Source organism: Cololabis saira, chromosome 10, assembly GCF_033807715.1.
Source record: "Cololabis saira isolate AMF1-May2022 chromosome 10, fColSai1.1, whole genome shotgun sequence".
Classification (NCBI taxonomy): Eukaryota; Metazoa; Chordata; class Actinopteri; order Beloniformes; family Belonidae; genus Cololabis; species Cololabis saira.
The window spans coordinates 40500814-40526187 of record NC_084596.1 but is presented as its reverse complement, the minus strand read 5'-3'; the positions used below and the strand labels follow the sequence as shown (position 1 = coordinate 40526187).

The 25374-nt window shown below is 40.2% G+C and overlaps 1 protein-coding gene across 2 annotated transcripts; it reads right to left on the bottom strand.

Annotated features, from left to right (window-relative positions):
* Positions 1–334: 334 nt before the first annotated feature.
* On the bottom strand, positions 335–23669 carry LOC133453059 (discoidin domain-containing receptor 2-like). 2 transcript variants are annotated; one of them, XM_061732909.1, is made up of 17 exons: positions 23559–23669; positions 22846–22952; positions 21051–21153; positions 19573–19810; positions 14066–14213; positions 13824–13926; positions 12446–12629; positions 11909–12149; positions 10935–11000; positions 9810–9925; positions 8243–8453; positions 7936–8159; positions 6223–6350; positions 5921–6133; positions 4862–5096; positions 2970–3119; positions 335–981 (listed from the first exon to the last, which is right to left on the bottom strand). In XM_061732909.1, exons 2-17 carry the CDS (start codon positions 22928–22930, stop codon positions 847–849), a joined length of 2580 nt encoding a protein of 859 aa, XP_061588893.1. In that variant the 5' UTR covers positions 22931–22952; positions 23559–23669; the 3' UTR covers positions 335–846. The 2 variants fall into 2 exon arrangements, with proteins under 2 accessions (XP_061588893.1, XP_061588892.1); XM_061732908.1 differs by having other exon boundaries at positions 336–981; positions 9810–9946.
* Positions 23670–25374: the final 1705 nt, after the last annotated feature.

Below are 25374 nucleotides of genomic sequence, written 5' to 3'. Positions count from 1 at the left end.
ACTGATGTGCAAAAACAATTTTTTCATATTCATATGAACGATCCAGTCCAGCAAACACCAAATTGTCTGCTTTTACAGACGTCTGCACCCCTGCTGGTAAAAAAACAGCCCCCGTCTGCTTCTTAGCCTCTTAAATACTATGGAAGCAGTAAGGCGGTACTTAATATCACCATCATTATTCCCACATTATTTCTTTTCTTCTCCCCCTGAAGGGTAAAATATTTTTAACATGATTTCATCAATAATAACTCCACTCGGAGAAGAAAGAAGAAGAAAAACATTCAAAAAAATTAATTAAATATTCTTTATTAACAGAGACCTTCTGTTTTTAAGGTATTTATGTTGGCTCTTCTCTACTGTTTAACTTTATACAATGACTTTATTTCTACAGTAGTAAAAAAATCACAATGAATCAATAAAATATGAGTATAAACTTTGGACTAGTAAAAGACACTGGCATTCAGGAAAAAAAGGTCATGAAAATAACAAGCATAAATAGAAATTTAGAAAAAAATGCCACAAGTGCAGTAAAAGACTTATATGTACATACATGGTTAAAAACTATTCACAACTGCGTTACCTGGGATTACCATGGCGCACTCTATAAATAGACACGGCATAAGAAAATCAAGGGAGTAAAAGATACACAGAGGCGTGTGAATGCACGTTGTGACTAGTGCTAACTGCACAACATCAGCTTGTGTTTTTCAAGTGTGTGGAGAATTCTTCTTAAGTTTCATTATCAAAAACACTATTGGGACATCTGAGAACTAACGGAGAGGTCAACATCTAAGGTGTTGGCTCTGATTTGATGAAACAAGGGAGACAGTTCATTAATTGCAGCCGCTACGCCATGCTGGCCACCAGCTGGGCGTGTATCTCCTGAAAGCTGGGCCTTTGCTTGGCGTTTCTCTTCCAGCAGCTCAGCATGAGGTCGTGGTAGATCCGGTCAGGACAACAGGGAGGCTTTGGCAGGTACACCTGGGAGCACGAAGCCAACAGAATACAAAAATGACAATTTCCAGCCCCGTTCTCTTTTATTTCTGTATTTGGAGAACAATAATGGTGGATTTGCAACATGCAGTGTAAACCGTGGGATATGGCTGGGCGATATATCGAGATTTTAATATATATCGATATATTTTCAAACGCGATATGGTATGAGACAATATCGTTTATATCGATATTAGGGGTGGGCAGTACACCAGTGTCATAGTCATCACCGGTGTGACACTGCGCCATGACATGGATTTTGCAATACCGTCAATACCATAATAAATCAATTATAAAATAATAAGCCTAAATAAGGCATTACATTTTCTTCAAACGTTCAGCTGTGGTCTGAATACCTGTCCTTATATACTATAGGCTATATCTTGTTGCAAATAAAAAAATAAAACATATTTGTATCAGCTTTGCAGCTAGTAAAAGGGAGTGGCCATTAAATTAGCGTAACGAGCACTTAACCTGGGCAATCAATAAAGAAACGACTGGTGAAACATCATAAAAAAAAGATCGGGCTTGTAGCATATTATCTGAAAAGAGATGAGTGGAATGGAGACCGAGGCCGTTGGAGAGGAAACTCTCGTTCCAAAAAGAGGAGGCACCTCCGTTATTTGGAACTGGTTCGGTTTTAAATCATCCGACACGGAGCAAACTTCGGTGATATGCAAGGTTTGCCGCCGTGTTGTGACAGCAAGAGGTGGAAACACAAGCAACCTGTTTCATCACTTAAAAAACACGCACGCCCGTGAATATGAAGAGGCAACCCCGGCCAAAACGAGCGCAAGTGGGACCAGCAGCACCAGCGGAGCACGTCCCAAGACTACACAGCTTTCACTGCAGGCATCGTTTACTGCTGCTACACCTTACGACAAGAGTAGTAAGAAATGGAAAGATATTACCAGGTCAATTACGCTATATCGCAAAGGACATGGTGCCCATTCAAACCATGGAGAGAGATGGCTTCAGACATGTGGTTCACACTCTGGACTCAAGATACCAGCTGCCTGGTCGGAAATGTTTTAGCCAGAAGTGTCTGCCAGAGCTGTACACGGAGTAAAAGTACACATTATTACACTGTTCTTGTGTTACTAAACTGCGAATTTTTGTTTTGTTGTACACTGTTAAGTAAGATCTTTAGGTTTTTTGCCAACTAAATATGTTGAGAATGCATAATACTCTCCCATGTCTCTTTTTGATAAGGATACCTACCATTTACTTATTATATTATAAAAATATTAACCTTATTCACATAAAGGGACAGGACAGGCTACTCCTCCCAAAACGTACCAAAAAATACCGTGATATTATACCGTCACCGTTCAAAAGATGAAAAATACCGTGATATTAATTTTAGGTCATATCGCCCACCCCTAATCGATATAGCTTTTTTTTTTTTTTTTTTTTTTTTTAATGATTTTGATTAGCTTATTGAATAGCTTATTTTGTGACAAATTGACTTGAAGGTTTTATTTGAGATTTGCACAAATGTTTTGTTATTTGCACAACTGTCAACCTCAGTGGAAAAGTCTGCCTGTTACTGTCTACATTGTATTAATTGCACAGTGTATTTTAATTTAATTGTTATGCAGGAAAGGGATATTTGTTTTATTTTATTCAAGAAGCATTCTTATTCTATATATGCAGGCAGTTTATTTTTATTTCATTTGTTTTATACATTTTGATATTGTGCAGACCTCTGTTAATAAAGGAACCTGTGTGACATTTGGCACGAGGCTTTGTATTAAAACTAACTGTTTTTTTAAGGGTTTGCCTCAGAAAAAAATGAAGCTAACAGAGATGCTATGCTATAATGCTTTGGGGGAAACCCCAATTATGTCACAGAAAAAATATCGATATATATCGAGTATCGCCATTCAGCTAGAAAATATCGAGATATGACTTTTGGTCCATATCGCCCAGCCCTACCGTGGGAGTACCCTGAGGTAGCCTGGGTGGGAGCTCACCTGTTTGCCCTGGTCCCTGAAGAACTCGCCGGTATTTTCAATGACCTGTTCGTCAGAGAGCTGAGAGTAGGGCTGCTCCTTGCACAGAGTCAGAACTTCCCACAGAGTGACTCCGAACGCCCAGACGTCGCTGGCCATGGTGAACTTCCCCTGAGAGGACACAGCATGCAAGCAAGCAGGAGGAACCTGAGACTGACTTCCTGCATGTTAGAACTGCAACATAAACCTGTTCTGTTCACATACATGGATGCCTTCAAAAATATATCACAATAGACGCTGCCAGAGTCCTTACAAACACCAGGAAACTGGACCACATTACACATTACATTACAGTAATTAAATCACTACACTGGCTTCCAGTGAGTCAAAGGATAGAGTTTAAAATCCTACTGCTGGTCTACAAAGACCTGAATGGTCTTGGACCAAAATACATGCTGGATCTGTTAGTTCCTATGAAGCTCCCAGACCCCTGAGCTTCATCTGGATCTGGTTTGTTGTGGTTCCAGAACCAGAACCAAGCAAGGTGAGGCAGCGTTCAGTTATTCTGCTCCTCACCGGTGGAATAAACTTCCTGTAGACCTGAGGTCTGCTCCAACTGTCAACTCCTTTAAATCAGGCCTAAAATCATTACTGTTTACTGAAGCGTACTCCTAAATTAAATACTTACCTGCTGTACTCTACTGCCCTTACTTTTTACCAAATTGCGCTTTTTATTATTTTACCTATTTTCTTATTTTACTTCATTTTATTTGTTATTTACTGTTTAATTGTGTCTTTGCCGCTTTTAATGTTGATGTAAAGCACTTTGAATTACCTTGCGTTGAATTGTGCTATATAAATAAACTTGCTTTGCCTTAATAAACACATTCATTTACATATAACTTCTGATTATGACTGAATAATCTGACAAGAGTTTACCGTGCATTAACCCTTGTGCTGTCTTTGGGTCAAGGGAGGGTGAAGGGAGAAAAGAAGGAATGAAGGAAAGAAGGAAGTAAGGAAGAAAGGGGAAAAGAAGGAAGGAAGTAGGAAAGGGAATAAGGAAGGGAGAAAAGATGGAAGGAAGGAAAGAAGGAAGTAAGGAAGAAAGGAGAAAAGAAGGAAGGAAGTAGGAAAGGGATTAAGGAAGGGAGAAAAGAAGGAAGGAAGTAGGAAAGGGAGTAAGGAAGGGAGAAAATATGGAAGGAAGGAAAGAAGGAAGAAAGGAGAAAAGAAGGAAGGAAGTAGGAAAGGGATTAAGGAAGGGAGAAAAGATGGAAGGAAGGAAAGAGGGAAGTAAGGAAGAAAGGAGAAAAGAAGGAAGGAAGTAGGAAAGGGATTAAGGAAGGGAGAAAAGAAGGAAGGAAGTAGGAAAGGGATTAAGGAAGGGAGAAAAGAAGGAAGGAAGTAGGAAAGGGAGTAAGGAAGGGAGAAAATATGGAAGGGAGGAAAGAAGGAAGTAAGGAAAAAAGGAGAAAAGAAGGAAGTAAGTAGGAAAGGGAGTAAGGAAGGGAGAAAAGAGGGAAGGGAGGGAGAAAGAAAGAAAAGAAGGAAGGGAGGAAGGAATGGAGAAAAGGAAAGAAAGAAAGGATGGAAGAAGGAAGGAATGGATAAAATAAGGAAAGAAGGAAGGAAAAGCAAAGAAAGTAATAAAGGAACAAATGACGGAAGGGAGGTAGGAAGAAAAAGGAGTAAAGGAGGGTAAAAAAGGAGGAAAAGAGGAAAGGAAGAAGGAAGGAGAGAGCAGGAGGAAAGAAGGAAAGATGAATTGGGTCATTTTGACCCAAAGACAGCACAAGGGTTAACCATCACCCGTGACAAACTGTGCCCAGTCCAGAGTCAGCTTCTACTTAAGCACGGAGAGGGACTAGTGGCCCGACTGACGGGGTTGTCCCGGCTCTTCCAGCACTCACCAGGAGGATGCTCTCCCAGGACATCCAGCGGATAGGGAGGACGGCTCGGCCCTGGATGCGGTAGTAGTCCCCTCTGTACAGGTTTCTGCTCATGCCAAAATCAGCTATCTTTATGGTGTAGTTCTTCCCCACCAGGCAGTTGCGGGTAGCCAGATCACGGTGGACAAAGTTGAGAGAAGACAAGTACTTCATACCAGATGCAATCTGCATCGCCATGCCGATCAGTTTAATGTAACTGAGGACACACAGGAGAGAGAAGATACTAACTGTGAGTGTATTCTCCAAGTATCAGAGGTGTCTTCAGTATTCACATTCATTACTCAGGTAGAAGTATAGATACTAGAGTTTAAAAATACTCCTGTAGAAGCTGAAGTATCGTCTCAAGTTTTTTACTCAAGTAAAAGTGTAAAAGTACTGGTTTCAAAACTACTTAAAGTATAAAAGTAAAAGTAATGTAAGGGGGAAAAAAGCCATTAAGGACAAAAGCCATTGAAAATGAATGTATCTTAGTATAATGCAAATATATTAAAGAACCATATATGTGTACTATTGAGCATTAACATGTGTTTCAGAGAGCAGGAGATATGATGACTAGTTGCCTATAAGTATTGTAATGGTGCAAAAAGTCAAACTTCAGAGGCATGTTATCATTTATCCTAACCTTTATTGGAATGTACATCCAAGTTTAGTTGCAGGAATCTGAGGGAACGGATGTAAGAACAAAACTGGACAAGAACATCTGAAACAACCACAACCAAATTCACTCTATCCGGATGGAGCAATTTAACTGGATAGTTTTTATTTAAAGGCCGAAATGAAATAGAGTAACGAGGCTGGTTTTAAAATGTAAGGAGTAAAAAGTACAGATAATTGTGTGAAAATGTAAGGAGTAAAAGTAAAAAGTAAAAGTAGTAAAGTAAAAATAATTACTCCAGTGAAGTATAGATAACCAAAATTTCTACTTAAGTAAGGTAACAAAGTATTTTTACTTAGTTACTTGACACCTCTGCCAAGTATATCCAGTTTCATTAGCATGAAAATGCTGAGACAGGATCCTACCTGACCATGTCCGTCTCTTCCTCCTGCCCCGGCGTGTCCTCATCAGGCGCCTCCTTCAGCCTGAGCTTGCACAGGAACTGATTGAGGTCTCCGTTCTCCATGTACTCCGTGATCATGCACAGGGGATCTGTATCAACGCACACCGCCAGCAGGCGGACAATATTGGGGTCCCGTAGACGAGACATGATTCTGATCTCCTTCAGGAAGTCATTCCTGCAGCACCGCAGGGACACACAGTGATTGACAACTGAGTGAACAGAGATTGAGACAAATGCCGTAGTCCTTTGAGCAAGCATCTGTACCTTGCGTTCTTGTTTGCGTCTTCCCGCAGTGTTTTAACGGCAACCAGCAGAGGTGACTCATTGTCTCCTTCAATAGGCAAATCTTCATCCAAAAAGTCCTGCATGCCCTCCGCCTCACACAAGTGCACCTGTGTGGTAAAACAGCCCATCATCCACTTGTCACCTCTTGGAGCCCAGTGCTCTCTTTAATACCTATAAGTGGGGTCAGGGTTTCACACTCTGGTGCTGACTTTCACAGTTAAAAAAAAAGAAGAAAGACGGCTTTAAAATGATATAAGCTTAGTGATGGCAAAGGTGACTGAGTTGTGCCTATACACAGTACTGGAATTCAAGGGGGATGAAATAAAAACGGTCCAAATCATCCCCCCCTGTAAAACTGTCATCCCTCCTTTCCATCCCTTATGTCATTTCATCAATGAATGTGGTTTTACTGCTATTTCAACATTTAGAGTCAGCACCAGAAAAATAACACCAGAAAAATAACTCATTTGACAATTTTCACCTGTTTCAAGAAAATTTTCACTTGAAATAAGTAGGAAAATCTGCCAGTGGGACAAGATTTATTTTCTTATTACAAGCAAAAAAATCTTGTTCCACTGGCAGATTTTTCTACTTATTTTAAGTGAAAATCTACTTGAAACAGGTGAAAATTGTTGTTTTTTTAGATTTCTGAGGGCAAAAAACATGGAGAGACGGGACATCATCAGATGACAGTGGCCACCAAGAAAGACGATTCAGAATCTTCAAGTGCTGATTCTAAGATATCAAAAACATAGCAAACCTTCATTTTTTAGATTTCCACGGCAAAAACTCAAAATATTAATGAGAATATTTGTCAAAATCTCATTACAATTAAAACAAGACTCATCACTGGAAAAACCAACAATTTTCACCTGTTTCAAGTAGATTTTCACTTAAAATACCACTAAGTAGGGCCGCTCGGTGGTGCAGTGGGTTAAGCAGCGGCTCATATACTGAGGCTACAGTCCTCCTGCAGCGGTCTCAGGTTCAAATCCCAGCCTGCGCACCTTTGCTGCATGTCATCCCCAATCTCTCTCTCTACCCCTTTCATATCTGCAGCTTGAATAAAGGGCCACTAGAGCCCCCCAAAAAAAAAAATACCGGTAAGTAGAAAAATCTGCCAGTGGAACAAGATTTTTTTGCTTGTAATGAGAAGATAAATCTTGTCCCACTGGCAGATTTTTCTACTTATTTCAAGTGAAAATTTACTTGAAACAGGTGAAAATTGTCAAATAACAAGTTATTTTTCCGGTAATGACTTGTTTTAAGTGCAATGAGATTTTTTTTTACTAAAATGAGACATTTTAACTAGAAATAAGACAAATATTCTTGTTAAGATTTTGAGTTTTTGCAGTGATCCATTTTACTTATCCTGTGAAGGACAGAGTCATATTGATAAGTTCAGAAAACTGTTTTTATTGTTGTGTTTTGATGTATTTGATGTAAGCCCAGTGGATATTTAAAGCTTACAGAAGGCTGCATTTAACTGCTGCTATGTCATTCCTGCAGTATTTCTGCAGGTGTTTTGGTCACTGCTATTATTTGTAATATATTATATTATTTGTAATCAGCACAAATTATCTGTCCCCATATGATAAAATCCACCATCCCCCCTGATTTTTTATTTTTTTTACAACTCAAGTACTGCCTATACAAGCATGTCAATGAAAAGAGCCAGAAAAGCAATCGTACCTCTCCGAACTGTCCCTCCCCCAGCTTCTCCCTGAAGGTGAGCTTCTCCCGGGGAAACTCTCTCATGGATGAAACGGTGCCAGCAAAGAGATTCATCTTGACGGCGGTGATGGAGTGTGTGCTGCTGTCGGAGGACTCCTGCAGACTGATGATATCTGCCTCTGCGTAGTGCGGAGCCCCCTCGGGGCCGGTGGCTGCCAGCGCTCGGCCACAGGTGGGGGACCCTGGAACGGAGCCACGCACGTTCAGCGACTGAAGCTGTGATTTAGCCCAGTGAGATGTCTCTGTCTGCCTTCGGCCGGCTTACCCAGGTCTTCGGTGGACTGAGCAAATTCTGGCAGTTTCCTGATGAAGCGAGACGGCTCCTGGTAGTCAGCACAGAGGGGGTAGATCCTCTCGTAGGTGGAGAAGGAAGTGGAGCCGCCGTCGCTGGACAGAGAGGAGTGATGGAAGGAGAAGGCCTGGTTCTGGATGGCAAGACGAGCTGTGAGCTCATCGTCCAACAAGCGGCGGGATGCCTACAGGAATGAATAAAACATTGAAAAGAAGGATGATTTCTTTATATCAAATATATCAAATTAATGAGTGGTGATGCTTGCTATGTTGAGTTGGGTATTTATTTACCGTATTTCCACACTATAGAGCGCACCGCATTATAAGGCGCACATTCAATGAATGTCATATTTTAAAACCTTTTCCATATATAAGGCGCACCACATTATAAGGCTCATTAAATATCTGGTAAAATACCGTACTATAGTGGCTGGGGTTAGTTACGTATCTACCTGATGGAGCTGCGCTACAGGAAATGTTACAAAATCCTACAGCAAATGCAAAAAAAAAAAAACAAGAAGAAAAGTACAGTATGTCAAACTTTATTAACAAAATAAAAACCAGCTTTGCTCCGTCTCGTCAAAGTCGCCATTATACGAGTCAGCGTCGCTGCTGTTGTCTTGAACGTCTGTGACGATTCCTGACGTTTTTAGCGCCGTTACTTCAACAACACCAACTACATTACCCACAATCCCGCTGACTACAGTAACTGAAATTACCGTAATGATCATATATAAGGCGCACTGCATTATAAGGCGCACTGCCAGTTTTTGAGAAAATTAAAGGCTTTTAGGTGCGCCTTATAGTGTGGAAAATACCGTAATTAGTGATTTGATTAGATTTTTTAAGGATGAAGGTAACATGTAGACTGCACCTTTATTTTAATTTTTTTTTATTTCTTAAGGAATTTTTGTTATCCCCATGGAGGCAATTTGTTTTACTGTCAGTCTTTTCTCTTACTTCTTGCTTTCATCTCATGACTTTAATTAATCTTTTTGAGGGTAGGCAAATAATAAGCTTTGCTTCAGCCTACACCTTTTTCGGTCTAGATGGTATTTGTATATTGGAAATTTTTTGTAATGTTTTCTTTGAACAGTGTATTCGTTTTCTTGTTGTCATTTTTATTCTTTTTTTTTGTGATGTCATGACCAAAATAAAACTAAACTAAACTAAACTAAAAAAAAAAAAAAATAATAATAATAATAATGACAATATCAATACATTTAACTCACATAATTTCTCTATCATAATTAATCTAAACTTTATTTCCTTTTCACCCCTCTATGTTTATTTATGTATATTGGACCAATTTATAACAAACAGTTCAGCATTTTTGAATTTCTAATGTCATGTTTTCCTATTTTAGATTCTTTTCAAATGTATATATTTCTTTGTAAATTTGCCTTTCAACTTGCACATCAGGCTAAACATGTGCACACAGAATCTTGGCTTCAGTTTGATCACTTGTATGTTAAAATACCCAAATAATGGTAATAATGATACTATCAATGATGATAATAAAATAAATAGTCTTTTCTAACCTTCTCCAGCATCTTTTGCCAGACCTGCCGCCACAGTATGATGACAATGATGGCTAGTAAGATGGCTATAATGGCCACCAAGCAGCCGATCAGGATCCTGGTGTTGCTGTCGTCCACTTTGTGAGTGGGGTCGTCCCCTGATAAAGGAGATAATAGATGTAACACAATCAGTCATTGGTCCCAATACCAGGGTATACAGATAAAAACACTGTGTTCCTCATAATTCCCTTAGAGTTGGGTTAAGTTTATTCAAATTTAAATCGTAGCAGATTCTAACATTGACAGCAGGGGGCAGTATTTAACCAGAAAAGACTTCATGTCGTTGAATGGTGCAGTTACTTAAACTTAAGAAAATCAATAGTGAAATGTATGACAAAAATCAATTTAAATACTTTAAAGTGATAAATAACTTATAATAATTTAGTTGTATTACTTTTTAAAAACGTATTTGTGGCTTGAGGATATGGATAGTTTGGAAGCACTGCACTACACGTTCTGGTGTCAGTGGTTTTCTCCACCACTTGAGTGAATGAATGAATTAATGGTTTATTTCGGACAGAATACATTGAGACATTTACATGTTCATTTCACAAATAAAATAAAAGGTAAAAAGAAATGTCCGAAAAAGGAGTAGGCTGAAGCCAAGGGCTTATTCTAGCCTATCCTGTGCAGTGTCTATCATTCACACAATATGGCATCCGGTGGATGATAATACACAAATAAGAAAAGAAATATATAAAAGAAAACAAAGAGAAACTGTCATTGCATTATATTATATAAAAATAGTAATACCAATAATGCAAAAAGGGGTATATAGTTGTGCTATTTTCATGTTAATCTATAATAGGCTATACCAAAATAATAAACAGATTTCTTTATAACTGTTTATCGTTTTATATTTAAACATTTTTCTTGAAAACATAAATTGAGGTACACATTCTTAAATCCTTATCACAGCAATTCCACAATTTGACACCTTTCACGGAAACACAGTTTTCTTTAGTTTTGGTTCTTCCCCATGCCGTCTTAAACATACCTGTGTTCCTTAGTTCATATTTACTCTTGTACTGTCACACGTTTACATCTAAAAAGAGGAACTAAAAGAAATAAAGTTCAGGTGCCAACCTGGCAGTGTGTTTGTGGGATGTCCATGTTTGCGAGGGGAAAATGAACTGTTGTACACTGCAGAACCTGTGGAAGACAGACGCATAAAGGGAAGTCAGAACTGGCGGATGTACAGGATGTACATCACGTCAGGAGGCAGAAGTAGTGCAGCCAGGCTTGCCACCCGTCCCTTAAAATACAGAATTGTTACGTAATTGGGAATTAAAAGTTGCGTTCCGTATTGAACCAATACGGACATATATTATGCTCTTATTTATTTATGTAATAATATACAGGTGAAGGTCAGAACATTTCAATATATTGCAAAACTTAATTCTTAGTAAATTCAACTAAAGGTGAAACAAATATATTATTTCCCACTACGTTCAAAGTGAGATATTTCAAGCCTTTATTTGTTATAATTTTGGTGATTATGACTCACAGTTTATGAAAACCCCAAATGAAAAAATCTCTATCATATGAAATCAATACACAATTCAATCATCAAAATAATAACAAATAAAGGTTTAACACATCTTGCTTTGCATGTAATGAGACTATGTAATGTATTAGTTTCACCTTTTAAGTTGAATTATTGAAATAAATTAACTTTTACACCATATTCTAATGTTCCGACCTTCACCTGTATCTATATTCTACATCTGGGCTGATGGACGTACACATCATGGGAGGATATTTCAGTTGCTAGTATGGTTGTCTGTCTGTACAGTCATGCAAGTTCAATGCTATTAAAGAACTTTAAACTTTAAATCAAAGCATCTTGTTTTTTCATATAAAATAAATACATTTCTATGCAGTTTAGAAGTTTTGGGGATGTCCCTTTTTTTTGGCGCCTGCGCTGCTGAAATCGGGGCGTCCCTTATTTCTATTTCTGAAAGGTGGCAACCCTAAGTGCAGCGAACATGCTGGCATCCTGCCGTGGAGCTGAAAGTTTCACAGGACACCAACACCTGACATGGGTTTCTTATTCCTACCTGATTGGAAGGCCACCTCACTGAAGAGCATCCACACGTCGCTGAAGTGGAAACGACACTTGACGGTCCTGGCCGTGCGATCGCCGAGGGGCACGGTGACAAACTGGGCGCTCTGGCTGACATTGTCAACAGTGGGCCTGAAAGTCACCGGCTCCGCCTCCCATTCAGATCCTGACCGGAAGTAACAAGTGACCTGTCTGAACACCTTCGCGCCACGGCTGAACATGTTATTGCAGTGGACCTGCGGTGATGGAAAACACGGCTAAAAAAAGACAAACTCGTGCTCCGGGCGGCTCGCCCGTCACTGTGTTGAAGGAATGCACATGATTTGTATTTTCCCCCTACGGCAAGGCTTTTCTGTAACATTTTTATATCCCCATAAAAGTGTACAGCAGCTGAAGAGGAAGGGTTCTGGCCCTGAATGTCACAGCACAGCTCCAATTAGCATAGCGTCGGCTCAGCAGTTTTAAAAATATTCCACTTTCATGCTGTTCTCTTGAAAAAGACCTCAGACAGTCTCCCAGATTCAACCCTCACCTTCATTGAGGTGAAGTTCCTTATGTCGTCGAAATCAAAGATCATCTCCACGTAGCCTTTGGGGAACGTGTTGTTGCTCCACCCTACGTAGTCGTAGCCGGGCCACATGCCGTATATGTGACTGTGTAGGAAATCATCCAGGCCCCACGTGCCGTCGGTCAGCTGGCCCAGGCCCTTCGTCAGCCTGGCGGAGGGATTCGTTTTATCATATGCAAATATCAGTAATTGCTAAAGAGGGAATGCACATGACGTCACAGATGCGACTTCACAGCGGGTTAGGCCCACTGAGTGTCAGAAAGACTGAGTGACAGAAAGACTGAGTGTCAGAAAGACTGAGTGTCAGAAAGACTGAGTGTCAGAAAGGCTGAGTGGCAGAAAGACTGAGTGTCAGAAAGACTGAGTGACAGCGTAAACTTTCAGTTTGAGCAACTGGAAAACATCTAAAATGGGAAAGAGCTGTTGTGTGATCGACTGTAACCATAGATTTAGCAAGAAATCGGAGTTATCGTTTTACAGACTGCCGAAAAATAAGCTTAAGAGAGACAAATGGGATCGCTGCAATTCACAGAAACAACTGGATTCCAGGCACCGAAACGTGGATTTGTGGTTCCCATTTTGTATCAGGTAATGTTGGATTTTTGGGTAGCTAACGTTAAACGGTCAAATCATAAAGTTCGGTGTCCTCATCACTTTAATTTCTACAACAAATCCTGCCTTGAAGTCGGACCAAGCATCAAGACATTTGTATGCCTTCAAGCTTTGCTTCGTGTATTTCCCCGGCCTAGAAATTAAGTACATATAAATATCAGGAAATTGGATTTGTGGCCAAATATTAATGTCCATGGACCACTGGTTCTTGGTAACTGTACCAAATATTAATGTCCATGGACCACTGGTTCTTGGTAACTGTACCAAATATTAATGTCCATGGACCACTGGTTCTTGGGGTAACTGTACCAAATATTAATGTCCATGGACCACTGGTTCTTGGTAACTGTACCAAATATTAATGTCCATGGACCACTGGTTCTTGGTAACTGTACCAAATATTAATGTCCATGGACCACTGGTTCTTGGGGTAACTGTACGGGTCACTGTCAAGTCCAACTGACTTTAATTTAGGCTGATAATCGGCTGTTATCCCGTCTTCTCCACTAGTTGCAGCCATTTTTACTGATGTTTTACCACTCAGTGTGAGTAAGGGGGTGTGGTCCAGTGGGGAAGTGACGTCAATGCAAACCCTCTATACTTGGAAAAATCCCATCCTAGGTAAGTTTTAGAGGACATGATTGTAGTTTCTCCAAACTTTACCCACAATTTGAAAAGCAGTTATTTCCTCCAAAACCATCTTGCTCACAGCTTGTATGATTACTTTTACCTTTCAGCTGATGTGCCGTCGTACACCGAGTCGTTGAAGAAGACGTCCAGGCCTCTGTAGATCATCTGGTGTCCATCTGGGATGCTGTAAGACACCAGACCATCTGAAACGGGAAAGGCAAACATAAATTGTAAGCACGGATTTGAGGATTTCGTGTACATACGTGACATGTATGTACACTGAAAAGTTTCTTTAAACATTTAAACAAGGACATTTCACTTCATGAGACAGTCGTGACAAACCCAGCCATTCGCAGCCGTAGAGCTCCACTCTCATACACACGATCATGGAGTGGTCCGCCACCGGCATGAAGCGCACGAATCGCGCAATGATGGGAGGCTCCAGATCCTTGAGGACCACATCATACGCATTTCTGTTGCCCTCGATGACCTGCCAGAGAAAGAGAGGGGAGACCCAGTTTAGATTGAGAGAAATATATCACGGATAAATACCCAAAACTATTTAAACATATACTCTGCAAAAAGAGGACATGCATCGCCTCGCCGAAAAAAAGTCACACACTTTAATACTTGGAGCATCATTAGCTTTGATTAGCTCATGAAATGTTACATAATTTATTTCCATCCTGGGTTGCGTTCATTTATTTTTTGTAAGATCTTTTATTGATTATGGGAGCGTCCTCTCCAGCCTATCACAAAAATCCTCAATGGGGTTGAGCTCTGGACATTCTGGATGCTCTGGACGCTCATCCATACGTTAGAAAAAATCAGTTGATGAAATAAACCTGGTCATTTGTTGAAGTTGGTCAGATGTGGTGAAACGTCCCATCGCTACATCCGCTGCTCTTCCCTGATGCTCACATCAGTCCCTCCACAAAAGCGTAAATCTGGACGTATCAGATATTACTACCTTTTTCCGTTGCTCTTAAGTCTTTTTATGCTTCCAAGTAAACAGTTTTTTCTCACATGAACAGCTGTTTAGTCCCAGTGCCTGGAGTTCTCCGTGCATCTTGAGGGAGTAAGTGCTCTAACATTCACTGTTGTACTTCTGTGAGTTCTGCTGTGGATTTTTGCTGATTGGATGTTGGGGAATATGATGTGTGCGAGGAGGGGAAGAGGCTCCGGAGGAGGATATACTGTCTCCTGCTCACGTGGGGCTCACGCCGCAGCGCTGCAGCAACTCTGGACTGTGGGTGTGGTTGGTCTGCCTTCATCAAACGACCAGATTTCTTCCTGCCTGCGCCAGAGGAGTTTCATTTACTGACACTTGCATTGAGGTGTGAAAAGTTCAACACTCCCAAAGATTTTACTGAAGCAACACTGACACAGTGATGCAGGGAACCCACAGTTCAGTCGGCCAACGGTTGACGTCAACCGTTCAAACTGGATGGCTCTTTGTTTGATCTCTGCACACTGAAACCAAGACTCCTGAGAAGCTGATCCGAAAGGAACATTGTACAAATGACGAGGCCTTCGTGGTGCATGCAGAGGCTCCCGTGAACTCCGTCTCTAGTCCAGGGGTCGGCAACCCGCGGCTCTAGAGCCGCATGAGGCTCTTTAACGCCGCCCTAGTGGCTCCTGGAGCTTTTTCAAAAATGTGTGACTTTTTTTTTTTTTTTTCCTTTTTTTCTTCTTTTTTTCCTTTTTTCTTCTTTTTTTCTTTTCTTTTTCTTCTTTTTTTCCTTTTTTCTTTTTTCTTCTTTTTTTCCTTTATTTCTCTTTTTCCTTTTTCCTTTTTTAATCTCGACATTTCGACTTTTTTCTCGAAATTTTGACTTTTTCCTCGACATTTTGACTTTTTTCTTGAAATTTTGACTTTTTCTCAACATTTCGACTCAAAATTTTGACTTTTTTCTCGACATTTCGACTTTTTTCTCGAAATTTTGACTTTTTTCTTGACATTTCGACTTTTTTCTCGACATTTTGACTTTTTTCTCGACATTTCGACTTTTCTCAACATTTCAACTTTTTTCTCGACATTTCGACTTTTCTCAACATTTCAACTTTTTTCTCGCCATTTTTACTTTTTTCTCGACATTTCTACTTTTTTTCGACATTTCAACTTTTTTCTCAAGATTGTACTTCAACATTAATCTCGACATTTCGACTTTTTTCTCGAAATTTCGACTTTTTTCTCGACATTTCAACTTTTTCTCGACATTTCGACTTTTTTCTCGAAGTGCATAATGAAAAAAAAAAATCTTCCCCCAGTTCTAACTAATATAGCTACATGCAGCATGTGTTGCCTTCATTCTAAGGCTGATACAAGACTTTTCATTTTTTTGCGGCTCCATATATATTTGTTTTTTGTGTTTTTGGTCCAATATGGCTCTTTCAACATTTTGGGTTGCCGACCCCTGATCTAGTCTCACAAACTGTCTCAACAAGACGAAAAGATCGAGGTGTAAAAAACAGCCGTGTTCATGAATCCCCTCTACGGTTGAACCTGGACTACTTACATCAGGTATCTTAACCACCAGTACTTGAGTTGTAAAACAAAATCAGGGGGGATGGTGGATTTTATCATATAGGGACAGATAATTTGTGCTGATTACAAATATTATAATATATTACAAATAATAGCAGTGACTAAAACACCTGCAGAAATACTGCAGGAATGACATAGCAGCAGTTAAATGCAGCCTTCTGTAAGCTTTAAATATCCACTGGGCTTACATCAAATACATCAAAACACAACAATAAAAAACAGTTTTCTGAACTTATCAATATGACTCTGTCCTTCACAGGATAAGTAAAATGGATCACTGCAAAAACTCAAAATCTTAACAAGAATATTTGTCTTATTTCTAGTTAAAATGTCTCATTTTAGTAAAAAAAATCTCATTACACTTAAAACAAAACTCATCACTGGAAAAAACAACAATTTTCACCTGTTTCAAGTAGATTTTCACTTAAAATAAGTAGAAAAATCTGCCAGTTTTTTTTGCTTGTAATAAGAAGACAAATCTTGTCCCACTGGCAAATTTTCAAACTTATTTCAAGTGAAAATTTACTTGAAACAGGTGAAAATTGTCAAATAAGTTATTTTTCTGGTGATGACTCTAAATGTTGAAATAGCAGTAAAACCACATTCATTGATGAAATGACATAAGGGATGGAAAGGGGGGGTGTCAGTTTTACAGGGGGGGATGATTTGGACCGTTTTTATTTCAGGGGGGGATGCCATCCCCCCTCATCCCCCCTCAACTCCAGTACTGTTAACCACTCACGGACATAATGTGGCAAGGCAGAGAGGCCAAACCAGAGGTCCTGCACGGAGCAGGTATGGTCACTCCTGAGCTGCACAAACCATGTCGTTTGCATGTGCTGGTTCATAGAAAACCGTAAGTGCAACTGCTAGGAAGGCTGCATAAAGAACAGCCTCAGGTATTGATATGTCTCTCCAACTCAGCTGGAGGTCAGGGCACGCCGGAGCAGAGGAGGAAGTCTGCAGCCGCTCTGCACCATCTGCTCTGATTTTGTGTCCACTCGCTACTGGAGTGTGTGTGCGTCTGGGACTGTACTTTAAAGCCTTTTTTTCTTCCCTCCTAAAGGGGAGTTTTTCCTTGCCACTGTTTGGCTTAAGGCTTTTCTCCCACTATGGGAGTTTTTACCTGCCATTGTTTATGTAATAATTGCTCGGGGGTTTATGTTCTGGGTCTCTGGGTTTTGGGTTTTGTTGTATTAGACGCTATATAAATTAAATTGAAAATTGAAATTGAAAGCCATATATTCACACACGCACGCACGCACGCACGCACGCACGCACGCACGCACGCACGCACGCACGCACGCACGCACGCACGCAATCTGCCCTGTGTTTCAATGGCTTGTAGACCATAAAACTCCGTCTCAGGACAACTGGCAAAATCAACAATGGAAGTCATAAATATGATCCCACATCAGCACTACTTAAGATTTTCAAGTTTACACATTTACTTATGTTATCAAATTTGTTAATGCTTCAAAAAACTGTCCATTTACATCATGTGCCTCAAGTCAAATCAAATATATTATAAAAAAAAAAAACTGGACAAACCCCTCTATGGACAAAATGTTCCTGCATTGATGAAAGTTATAAATGTGAACTATAGTAAGGAGACTTAAAGGTTGTGAAAGAATAAAAAAATATAGAAACAAGGTTCCGTTTTAGTTTAACAGTCTGACAATTACTGTCATGTAAACTGTAGCATACAGTTAAATACAAAGCCAGCTCGTTTTAAACACTCTGTCCCAGATTGGGGTCAAATCATATGAATATTATAGTTTTTAACACTTGTGCTGTCTTTGGGTCAAAATGACCCAATTCCTCTATCCTTATTTCCTCCCGCTCTCTCCTTCCTTCTTCCTTTCCTCTTTTCCTCCTTTTTTACCCTCCTTTACTCCTTTTTCTTCCTACCTCCCTTCCATCATTTGTTCCTTTATTACCTTATTTGCTTTTCCTTCCTTCTTTCCTTATTTTCTCCATTCCTTCCTTCTTCCCTCCCTTCTTTCTTTCCTTTTATCCATTCCTTCCTCCCTCCCTTCTTTCCTTTCTTTCTCCCTTCCTTCCATCTTTTCTCCCTTCCTTACTCCCTTTCCTACTTTTTTCCTTCTTTCTCCTTTCTTCCTTACTTCCTTCTTTCCTTCCTTCCATCTTTTCTCCCTTCCTTACTCCCTTTCCTACTTCCTTCCTTCTTTTCTCCTTCCTTACTTCCTTCTTTCCTTCCTTCCATCTTTTCTCCCTTCCTCCGTTCCATCTTTTCTCCCTTCCTTACTCCCTTTCCTACTTTTTTCCTTCTTTCTCCTTTCTTCCTTCCTTCCTTCTTTCCTTCCTTCCATATTTTCTCCCTTCCTTACTCCCTTTCCTACTTCCTTCCTTCTTTTCTCCTTACTTCCTTCTTTCCTTCCTTCCATCTTTTCTCCCTTCATTAATCCCTTTCCTACTTCCTTCCTTCCTTCCTTCTTTTCTCCTTTCTTCCTTACTTCCTTCTTTCCTTCCTTCCATCTTTCCTCCCTTCCTTACTCCCTTTCCTACTTCCTTCCTTCTTTTCTCCTTCCTTACTTCCTTCTTTCCTTCCTTCCATCTTTTCTCCCTTCCATCCTTTCTCCCTTCCTTAATCCATTTCCTACTTCCTTCCTTCTTTTCTCCTTTCTTCCTTACTTCCTTCTTTCCTTCCTTCCATCTTTTCTCTCTTCCTTACTCCCTTTCCTACTTCCTTCCTTCTTTTCTCCTTTCTTCCTTCCTTCCTTCTTTCCTTCCTTCCATATTTTCTCCCTTCCTTACTCCCTTTCCTACTTCCTTCCTTCTTTTCTCCTTACTTCCTTCTTTCCTTCCTTCCATCTTTTCTCCCTTCATTAATCCCTTTCCTACTTCCTTCCTTCCTTCCTTCTTTTCTCCTTTCTTCCTTACTTCCTTCTTTCCTTCCTTCCATCTTTCCTCCCTTCCTTACTCCCTTTCCTACTTCCTTCCTTCTTTTCTCCTTCCTTACTTCCTTCTTTCCTTCCTTCCATCTTTTCTCCCTTCCATCCTTTCTCCCTTCCTTAATCCATTTCCTACTTCCTTCCTTCTTTTCTCCTTTCTTCCTTACTTCCTTCTTTCCTTCCTTCCATCTTTTCTCTCTTCCTTACTCCCTTTCCTACTTCCTTCCTTCTTTTCTCCTTTCTTCCTTACTTCCTTCTTTCCTTCCTTCCATCTTTTCTCCCTTCACCCTCCCTTGACCCAAAGACAGCACAAGGGTTAATTAAAGGCAGAGCAGTGAAGCATCAGAGGCAGAAACGCTAACGGGCTCATATTCAGACGTGCCCACCTGCCTTCCCTTCCTGTCACGCCAGCTCATCCACTTCTTGCCGTCGCGGCTGTACTTGATCCGGTATTTCTGGGCGAACTCGTTGCCCATGCCGTCGGCGTGGCGCCCCTGGGTGCCCACCAGCGTGAGGAAGTGCAGCGAGCGCAGGTCCACCTGCAGGTACTCTTTCAGCCCGTCTGGTTCCGACATGATGTCGGGACACCAGGCCCCGTCCCCGTCTCCGTTGTCAAAGTCCAGCCTGAAGATGTGGCGAGACGAAACCAACGGTCAAAGGTGTTGTTTTAAGCAGAGGTGTCTTCAGTATTCACATTCATTACTCAGGTAGAAGTATAGATACTAGAGTTTAAAAATACTCTTGCAGAAGTTGAAGTATCAACTCAAGTTTTTTACTCAAGTAAAAGTATAAAAGTACTGGTTTCAAAACTACTTAAAGTATAAAAGTAAAAGTAATGTAAGGGGGAAAAAGCCATTAAGGACAAAAGCCATTGAAAATGAATGATCTTACGAGTATAATGCAAATATATTAAAAAAACCATATAGGTGAACTAGGGCTGTGCGATTAATCGATTTTAATTCTAAATCGGATTTATTAATCAAGACGATGTTAAAAAAAGGAAAATGGATTTTCCTTTTTTGCAGCTGGCTGCATTACAGACAGAGCTCGTCTAGTCATCTTTGTTTGGTCAAGAAAATTGTAAATGTTGTCACTTTACTAAACTCAAGGAGGATTTACAGTATCTTTCAATTGCACTTCATTCCCAATAGGGAAATTTGTTTGCTATTTTTCTTTAAAAATAAAGATAAATAAAGATAATAATAAAGAATATTTGAAACAATTTATTCCATTGTCTTTTGTAGTTTTACCAAAAAAATCGAAATCAAAATCGAAAATCGGGTTTTCAGAGAAAAAAAATCTGGATTTTATTTTTGTCCAAAATCGCCCAGCCCTAATGTGTACTATTGAGCATTAACATGTGTTTCAGAGAGCAGGAGATATGATGACTAGTTGCCTATAAGTATTGTAATGGTGCAAAAAGTCAAACTTCAGAGGCATGTTATCATTTATCCTAACCTTTATTGGAATGTACATCCAAGTTTAGTTGCAGGAATCTGAGGGAACGGATGTAAGAACAAAACTGGACAAGAACATCTGAAACAACCACAACCAAATTCACTCTATCCGGATGGAGCAATTTAACTGGATAGTTTTTATTTAAAGGCCGAAATGAAATAGAGTAACGAGGCTGTTTTTAAAATGTAAGGAGTAAAAAGTACAGATAATTGCGTGAAAATGTAAGGAGTAAAAGTAAAAAGTCGCCTGAAAAATAATTACTCCAGTGAAGTATAGATAACCAAAATTTTCTACTTAAGTAAGGTAACGAAGTATTTGTACTTCGTTACTTGACACCTCTGGTTTTACGACATGAACAAAGAGCTTATCGACCAAGAAAGCAGACAAAGGTGTCATGAAAATGAACCTTCCAAATCTTGCAGCAGTGGACTCCGACCACTGGCTGGACGCAGAGATGTCCTCATCCTGGATCTGTCCGCCGGTCATGCCAAGAGGATAACGACACATTTCTGTAAACACACAGGCAACACACAGGCATCACTGATGCTCTCCTGTTTGTGCACGTGAGTGCGATAGAATAAATGCTTTCATATGCCATTTTTTTCCCTCTTTATATATTTGCAGGACATGAAGAGTGGAGTGCTAAGTGGTCAGCGCCCGTCCCTTCCCCCCCCCACCCCGGCCCTCTTCCTGCAGCCCTGCACAGGCCTCTAAAGCCAAACAGAGGCATCACTGTGTAGGTGCCAGTCTAAGCAAAATGGGAAGGGAGTGTCTGCTGAGCTGCCCGCGCCGCCGCTCTCCCGGGTCTTCATGATCTATGTGACGGAGATGTTTGAGAAATGTTTACGGGGTAAACCCGCTTGTGTGCGAGAAAGAGGCCTGACAACAACAGACGGAGCCCTACAGCATTGATACAAGCAGACCATTAGCTGTACTGTCATTACTTGGGCGTTATTCGCAGATTCATGGAGTGTGTGTGTGTGTGTGTGTGTGTGTGAGCAGATGGAGAAACGACGCTTTGATTGTGAAAATATTCTGATCAATTGAGTCAATTTGCTAGAGGGAACGTGCACGTATGGGTGGGAGTGCTATCTCAAAGTATGTTTCCAAATATTTCACCTTTTTTTTCCTCCACAAAGCCCCCCCCCACTTGTGAAAGGTCTGCTTGTTCTGAGGATATTTGCTTTTTTGACCATGAGGTAAACCGCACGCACACTCATACGCACTCACACACACTCCGTGCACCCTGAGCCCACCCACCTCAGCCTGCTCTCTGCCCTCCATGCTTATCTGTCACGCTTATATATATATATAGAGATAAAAAAAGAAGTTATTTAGACATTACATTTCCATATGTTTGGCTCCCAGAGTTCTGCCTCTACTGGCGATTGTTTTGCAAAGCGAGGGGGGGGGTAAATGTTACGTCACTAACACGACTAACTGCTACATGGCAGCCAGAGGTGTCACAAGTATTCACATTCATTACTCAGGTAGAAGTATAGATACTAGAGTTTAAAAATACTCCTGTAGAAGTTGAAGTATCAACTCAAGTTTTTTACTCAAGTAAAAGTATAAAAGTACTGGTTTCAAAACTACTTAAAGTATAAAAGTAAAAAATAATGTAAGGGGGAAAAAAGCCATTAAGGACAAAAGCCATTGAAAATGAATGCATCTTAGTATAATGCAAATATATTAAAGAACCATATATGTGTACTATTGAGCATTAACCTGTGTTTCAGAGAGCAGGAGATATGATGACTAGTTGCCTATAAGTATTGTAATGGTGCAAAAAGTCAAACTTCATGTTCATGTTATCATTTATCCTAACCTTTATTGGAATGTACATCCAAGTTTAGTTGCAGGAATCTGAGGGAACGGATGTAAGAACAAAACTGGACAAGAACATCTGAAACAACCACAACCAAATTCACTCTATCCGGATGGAGCAATTTAACTGGATAGTTTCTTTTTTAAAGGCCGAAATGAAATAGAGTAATGAGGCTGTTTTTTAAAATGTAAGGAGTAAAAAGTACAGATAATTGTGTGAAAATGTAAGGAGTAAAAGTAAAAAGTCGTCTGAAAAATAATTACTCCAGTGAAGTATAGATAACCAAAATTTCTACTTCAGTAAGGTAACAAAGTATTTGTACTTCTTTACTTGACACCTCTGCTGGCAGCTGAAGGCAGAAACGTGAGGATACCTGGGTTGACTTGAGCCTCCACCGTTACAGTCAGCAGGATACAGAAGAGATGGCTGGTGATCACGGTAACCTCCATGACCTTCATCTCTCCTCAGGAAGCTGCGCTCCTGAAAGGGAGGGAACATACAGTAAGTAGTACTTTAATAACAATTAAAAAAAACACCAATGGAAACCAGCATAAAACAATCATTTTACCAGCACCTTTCACATGCCACGAAAGCAAATCCTCCTCATTTAGAGCCTGTGTTTTATATTTATAATCATCAACGTGACTCAACGTACAATTAGGACAGAAGAGAATCTGGCTGGATTATAATGTCCTGCTGTTGCCCACCGTAGCGCTCAGTCAACCAAACTTGATTGGCTTTGTTCAGGTCTTGTTAACTTTCACACGTCCAACAGTTCACAGTCCTTTTACAACATGATTTATTAAACTTCAGCTGAAAGAAAAGGAACTTTTAATCCCTATGGCTGTGTTATGATCCATTTCTTTCCTTTCCCTTCAATACAGGCCAAATAGTTTTATTAATTTCACCTACACATGTGATTGAAATCTAAAACCTCTGCCGGTGCATAATTTGTCTTAGAAGTTTAGATTTTCCTTCATGATTTCAGTCCGTTACTGGACTGGAGCTCACGCAAACGTCCTCTAGATCAGCGCAGAAGCTGATTTTCAGTAGCCACGTTTGAGAAAAGTAGGGATTTTGACTTACGCTCGCCAGTTCTTCTCTCCTTATGAAACCATCTGTCTGGAGGAATATTCCACATCTGCTGTGAGCTGATGCGCTCAGACCCACAAGTTACTGACCTCGTCTTAGGAAGGAATTTCTGGGAATGGAAAGGAAGGACAGAAAGAGAGGGAGAGGGAGAGGGAGGGAGGAAACCGAGGCTGATGTAACAGCCTTTCCTGGATGGAGGAACGAAACAGTGAAAATTACACACTTCTGCTGCTGGAAGGAAAAGCCAAAATCCTAGAATTTCAACAGCTACCAACCAAAAAAAGTTCATGTCCCCGCAGAAGAAAACCTATTAAAGTGGAGGTAATGTTTTTAAGAAAAAAGGGGGATGAACCATAATGCATAAGGATATTTTCTTTGGCGTGTTCAGGGTCAATCCCCGGGTCACGGAGGGCGAGTCGGGCTGCAACGTGGACGGGTCACAACTTCCATTCTGCCTTACAGGGAGGATATGTCTTTCAAGACTAGGGCTGGGGATCGATTCAAATGGCAAGAATCGATTCGATTCTGATTCTTAAGATTTAGAATCGATTATCAAGATTTGATTCGATTCCGATATTGATTTGGGTTAGTGATTAAGTTATTCAAAGTTATTAAAACTGTTTTTTGAGCTGTTGCATGAATTATTTGACTGTAGTTCTGCAACATATTAATACTAGTAGTATATTGAGATTCAACAGCAAGTATTGGCAGCTAATGATGCTGTAAGGACCAATCAGCTCCCAGAATGCTGATAGAACTGCTTTCAGAAACATTGTGGGTCAGAATTACCAAACGGATCCAGGGAGGAAACAGACGGATGGAATCGAGTTTATTTTTTCCCACATTCGGATTGAATTTTTTCCACTTTTGGTCTATTTCGGTTTTTAATTTTTGAGAATTTGGTTTTTAGCATTTTATGCAAATGTAATCCCAAGACAGTATATAAAGTAATGAAATATAGACAATTTATGCAATTATAACCTAACACTTTAATGTTTTCATACCTTTAAACATATTTAAAGGCAAAAACATGGCACCAGTTATTCTTGTGTCCAACAAAAAATTCCTTTTTTGGGCATAAACAAAAAAATACTAAAAGTTGTAATGATGGAAAAAAATCGATCTTTAGACATACTGTATGAATCGGTTTTTAGGAATTAATATGAGAATCGATTTAGAATCGGAAAATCAATTTTTTTCAACACAGGCCTATTCAAGACAGAGAGAGAGTCTTGTGTTGGGATTAAAGAGTATCAAGAGGGCTATCACTGTCCTGAGTGACGTCTGCAGTCACAACACGCAGCAGGAGCAGTGATGTGTTCTGGCTTGACAGGTCCCGGCCCCGCGCTGGGCACATTCCGTGCATCAACCCTCATCTGTTTCCGTATCCTGACGTGCTTCTGTACCGCCGGGTCGGTGCTCATGCACCCTGCTCTTAAACTGCTCCGTCAGGATGAACCATGCAGTCATACGTGAGAGTGTTGCAGCCGCGTCTCATCGTGGAGCCTTTACAGACCGGAGGACATGGGGGACACGGGGGACACGTCCACTCAAATACACCCGCTTGGCTGGGTTGCAGTTTGCAACTCCAACCATTCTTTTGGTCTCTTCCCTTCTCATTTTATACACGCATCACTCACTTTAGACTAATAACTACACAGTGGTGTTTCTGCTCTGATTATTATTATGATTCAAACACAACGTTAGCTCACTTTCAATGTTGAGAAATGTTGTAGTAAAACTGCTGCTAAGTTAGCCACACGCTAAGCGAGGGCACAATTTGCTCTGGATGTTTTTATGTTTTTAATGT